The sequence below is a fragment of the Lepeophtheirus salmonis genome, chromosome 11 (genome assembly GCF_016086655.4).
Source record: "Lepeophtheirus salmonis chromosome 11, UVic_Lsal_1.4, whole genome shotgun sequence".
Lineage (NCBI taxonomy): Eukaryota > Metazoa > Arthropoda > Copepoda > Siphonostomatoida > Caligidae > Lepeophtheirus > Lepeophtheirus salmonis.
In genome coordinates, this window is record NC_052141.2 from 12,935,683 (window position 1) to 12,941,272 (window position 5,590).

Genomic DNA, 5,590 nt, shown 5'->3' on the forward strand with positions numbered 1-5,590 from the left:
TTCAGTGCTGAACGTGGGATATTTAAACAGGGCAAATGCTACAGCATAGAATAAATCTTGCAAGAATATCGTCCAATGGACTGTCTGACCATTATTTTCTTCAGGCAAACATTGGGAAAAATAAAATGAAAAGGAAAAACTCTAGACGGAAAGTCAATGCCGACCTATTCATAAAGGAAAGAGTATAATGGAGTATAATATGCACGGTGCAAGAATGAGAGAAATTTTTTGAACTATACAATTAAGTCAAACAATTTAAACCTCCTTAAATATTTTTAAAATAATAACAGATGAAGATAATGAACGAGATTATAATATACCATGAAACGGTTACATCGACAGAAAATAAATTATGTTCACAAGTCTTGATGTTCTTAACTCGCATGTATACTTGGTGATGTGTTTGAAAAAATGAAGAAAAAATGCATGTGTTCTTTATCATGATTAGAAGAAGAAGTTTTTCCTCTCTTTCCTTGACGCAAAGGTGTCAATCAAACTGCCCATGTCTTCATGGAGCACCTTGTCCACCATCACCCTGTCCATGTTCAAGAGGGTGAGGGAGGAGAGCCTCTCCTGGTCCATGGTGGTCCTGTTGTGGTTCTTGAGCCTTCTGAGACAAGAGAATGACCTCTCCGCCTCATAGCTGCTGATGGGCATTGAGGCCAGGATAACAATCACCTTGTATAGCTCCAGCATCAGGCGGAACACTCCCGAGCTTATTAACTCCGCAGCAATTTGTGACGAAACCATGTCTTCTGTGTCAATATCTGCCTAGAGAAACATAAATTTTAAACATATAATGCAAAATGAAACATTATAATATTAACCTTGAATTACTGGAAGATTGCATGGTCTGACTGGAGCTGCTCAAGTTCAAGTCTGTAGTGCTTGGCGACACGCTCAATGACTCAGGTCTCCACTTCACTGTCATTGACGATTGCAATGAGATCCATTGTGATGTTTGTATCGTCGGTGGCAAATCTGCTCTCAAGCTCTAATACAATCTTATTGATTGCAACATCGAAATGTGTGTTCACGGAAGTAGGATTCAGTTGTTCTTTTCCACTTTATTCTCCTTGGAATCTTCACCTCCTTGAATTCCAAATCAATTGAGTCCTCCTAGTCAAATACTGATTTCATCTCAAACGACTTCAAGTCAGCAAGTTTCCAGATTGATTCAAAGATTTTCTCATTCTTAAGATCTTCAAGAGTCCTAATCACTAGGTTGACGTGTTTCCGGGTCTTTGTTAGGTCAACCTTTCTGCCTTGAAGTTCATCTGACAAGCTAGATGTGTGTCGGAGGAGTGTCTTCAACACTTCAATCCCGAAAACAAATTCGTGACTAAAGATGCTGTTGAGCAAAGTTGCTGTTGAACTCGACAATGTATCTTTATATTTTCTCATTATTATGAGGGTCTTCATGATTCTGACCATCCCTAGAGATACAGCGTGTACAGCATCGTAGCGGAGACTCCAGCGGGTAGCAGTCTGGTTCTTCAGGGTCATCACCTTGGCATGCTCCTCATCTTTACTTGTTATCTTCACCGACTTGTAGATTGCTGACCTCTTTGGTGACCCTTCAATGAAGTTGTATAAAATTTGTACTGTCCCCATTGTATTTCTCAACAGGGTTATATCTGAGAGAAGATCCTTGACTACAAGATTGAGGACATGGGCGTAGCAGTAGATGTAGACACACAGTGGGGCTGCTTCCTTCCACCTGGCGGCAAGACCCTTCTTGATGCCGGATATGTTGGAGGCACCGTCCGCGGCCAGGGAGACAGTGCAGGCGGGGTTAAGGCCGAGATCCTTGACAGCCTCGTGAAGCTTCTCAAACAAATATTTGCCGTCAGTCTGGGTAACTTTTACAAACATGAGGAAGCTCTCTTTCTTGATGCCTTCACTCGTCAGATATCCCAGTGACAGACTGAACTGCTCCGTGTTTGACATATCTGATGTCTCATCAACAATCACAGAGAACCAGTAGTCATCATCGCCGGCACAAGTCTTGACATCTTCAATTATATTTTCCGTCACTTTGGATGCTATAATCTCTATCAGCTCATTTTGGATGTCAGGTGAAGTCCATTTGGCAAAACCTGCCCCAGCTGAACCAAATTTTTTGACTTCGGCCTCCAGTTTATCTTTGAGAATATGATTGTCGTGTGAACGCAGGGACAAAAGCTCCAAGAAGTTTCCTCTATTGTTTTCATTAGATTCCGTCAACTTTTCTCTTGTTTCGGAATCGCCCCTAAAAGCCAATCCTTGCTTTGCGAGGAACCCAACAGTTTGGAAAAGATACCTCAAATAAGCTCGCCACTTCACGACTTCCTCAGCATGTTGAGACTGAACATGGTCGAGAACCGAGGTATTCTTTCTCTTTGATGTGAGGAAATTGATCCACTTTTCCATCGACAGTTTGTGTTTTTTGTTGTTAGAATGAACCTTCAACGAGGAACTGTTTTTCCATGTTTTGAACTCAAATTGTCCAAGTTTGGAAATGGAAAATTTGAACAGGCGAAACACTTGGCTGACTTTTCAACCTCATCATATTCTAGCCACGGGAACTTACGGAACCAATCATATTGAAAGTCTCTGGAGTATTTGTCATCTATCTGAGGACTGTATGTTTGTAACTTGGGCTGTAGAGGATGATCTCTCTCGACTTTAGGCACAGTTTCCCGCTCAGTCTCCACTCTGGTTCTGGTCTGGATGTCCTTCCGCTTTGCTCCCGCCCGGTAAGTATCGGGTCACCCAGCTGGCTCGTGAAGACGACAGGGTACTCTGGGCCTCCGTCCACAAACTCCATCTCCTCAGTCTTGCTCTTCTCACCTCCCTGGACATTGTCGCTAGTCTCAGAGTCCTCTGCAGAGGGAATATTATTGTTGTTGACTACAGAGAGCTGCTCGGGAGAGAAGATTGGTCCGATATCGAGATTAGGAAGTCTTATTCCATGAGAAATCCGTCCGCTGGGGTAATTTGATGAGTCGCCATTATTTTCTATGTCTGCAGTAACTTTCTCTTCAGCAGAAACGGACTTTTCAGATCTTGGTTCAGGCAGTAAGGCCTCAACTGGAGCAGGTTCATCGGGACAGGAGGAGGCAGTGACTGAGGATGTAGCAGAGGAAGTTTTCTTAACAGCAAAGTTCAATGTTTTCTGCTTCTTATGGTCAATTTTCACTTGATACTTGCAGCTGGGGTCATTCTTATGGAGTTTAACTTTGTGATCATTAAAGTTGTCCTTCTGTATTTCCTTCTGACAGATAGAAAAAATCACCAACTCTCTGTTAAAATGCGTTTTCCGCTTCCCGTGACACATTTCTGATAATTAATAAATTACTGCAACAATCCACTCTAAAAAGTACATAACTATTATTTATGTCCCTTTTAAGCAGTAATAATTTAATTTATCTTGTATTCAATGAAACAAATTCTCACGGTCTTAAATATTTCAAGAGTACTCCATACGAAAAATGTTGTGTGTGTCTTTTTTTTTTTTGGCTGTAAAGTACTTCACATTTGCAACCAGTAACGTTAAACGTAATATCTAACTCAAATATCCACTCAATGTGAAGTACTTTAAATCCATACGAAAAATGTTGTGTGCGTCTTTGTTTTTTATTTTTGGCTGTAAAGTACTCTTGAAATATTTGGAGTAATTTATTAATTATCAGAAATGTATCACGGGAAGCGGAAAACGCGTTTTATATTCAAAGGTTCAATCATTTATATTTATAAAATGACAGGCAATATTTGAAAGATATATTACGGTAAATTACAGGATTTGAATTCAAATTTCTGCGATGAATTGAGATACCCGAGAGTGTTAACTGTAGTTTAAAACCTCCGTTTTATCTATCTGACATAATTTGGCCCCAATATTGTCTTAGAGATATAATTTATTAATTTACTAATTCTATAAATGTGCCGGTGAATTTTGGCTAATTTAAGTACAATTTGTGGTGCCTCCAAAGGATTCATCAGAATCATTTTTTCATTTAAATGAACTATAATTTGTTGGAAAATGTATTCCATGTTCAATTTTGAGAAAAATTATCTAGCTTCCTTTTAGGTGGACGTGCTACAAACTCAGCACTATTATGAGTTGGTCATTAGTTACATATATATAATAGATTTTAATAATTAATTATGACTTAATTCATCTATATTTACATACCTATATGATTGGTGGACGGTTGAGTAAGGTGTTTTTTTTTGGTCCGCTGAAGCGGACAAAGCGCAATACTGACGTACGGCCCTGCCTGTGACGATCGTATAAACGTCTTTTGAAGCACTATGAACGTATTTTTTCAACATTTCTTTACACAAATCGAGCCTTCTTTTGAGCGATTGTCAATTTTTGCGGGATCCAACGAGAACAACCCTATTTTACAGCCAGGTGTACATGCAATATCTAATGTATGCTGATGGAAGAAATGGCCAAAGATGCCTCTACCTCACGGTATGTCACATGACGATCTTGCATTATCACTTCACATACGGAATCAACGTTCGCTGGCACAACGGCCGTTTTTGGACTACCTCCACGGAATTCGTCTTTGAGTGAGCATCGGCCACGATTGAATTCATTAAACCAGTTTTTCACAGTTCTATAGGATGATGCTTCATCGCCATACAAAGATTTAAGTTTATCAATGCACTTTTGTGATAATCCACGTCAAAAGTTGTGAAAATGATCGCACGAAAATGTTCTTGACTTAATTCCATTTTTATTCTTTATTAATTTTTTCAAGTCACTGTAAGCAACACAAATGATGGTCGTAAATCAAAACATTCTCAGTACAATTATGCTACAGAGATGGAAAACTTACCAAAGGAAATGTCAAATAGCACCTTGCAACACTAAGTGTAGCCTAGGCCAGAAATATATATAACAGCCTACGTAGGAGAAATACAAATAATGTTATTTGCATAGAAAAAATGTAGTTTTTTAAACCGAGGGCATAAACTATTTTTGGTATTGGAGAGGTTGCTTGGATGTATTGGAGGTGGTTTTTAACAATCCCACACTACTTCAGTACCAATCCGAGAACGGAGGGTATTCAACCATATGTTAAGAGGTCCTAAGCTATTTATTCCACCTCTTTCCTAATCCTCTCGATCCATTTCTTAGAAGATTGGATTGAATTTAAAAAATTGCAAGGAAATTGGATTGCCATTATATTACTCACACTTGATGATACTTTCTTGGGGATGGAACAAACACATATGTTTAGATAGTTGTTATAAATTATATTTAACGAATTTATAATGTGTTTTCATGAAGTTTGAACAAAATACTGGGAATTTTCCTCCATGGCAATTATCTCCTGCGTAATTTCCCCCCCATATTTAAGTATAAACTTAGACATAAAGAATAAATTATTTTTTATTGAGGAAAAATAAACATGAGTGGTGGTTTGCGCTCTACGGAGTGCCCATTCCCGTTAATAATAACGATTCATGGCAAATAATTCTCTTCAAATATATATATATTATTATTTTTTTGGCAAAGAGTCTTTCTGCAAAAAGGTTCTTAGACACATTTAATTCAATTGATTAAGTCTTTTTTTTCATATTTAAAGCTAAT

The 5,590-nt window shown here is 38.6% G+C and overlaps 1 protein-coding gene across 1 annotated transcript; it reads right to left on the reverse strand.

Annotated features, from left to right (window-relative positions):
* Nucleotides 1-426: 426 nt before the first annotated feature.
* Nucleotides 427-4,060, reverse strand: LOC139906604 (zinc finger MYM-type protein 1-like). Its single transcript, XM_071891770.1, has 2 exons — nucleotides 828-4,060; nucleotides 427-771 (listed from the first exon to the last, which is right to left on the reverse strand). The coding sequence occupies exon 1, from the start codon at nucleotides 2,410-2,412 to the stop codon at nucleotides 1,120-1,122; it is 1,293 nt and encodes a 430-aa protein (XP_071747871.1). The 5' UTR covers nucleotides 2,413-4,060; the 3' UTR covers nucleotides 427-771; nucleotides 828-1,119.
* Between the last annotated feature and the right edge of the window lie 1,530 nt (nucleotides 4,061-5,590).

What these genes read in the sequence shown, in the direction of transcription:
- LOC139906604 (XM_071891770.1), bottom strand. Translation starts at nt 2,412, where the DNA reads ATGGAAAAGTGGATCAATTTCCTCACATCAAAGAGAAAGAATACCTCG.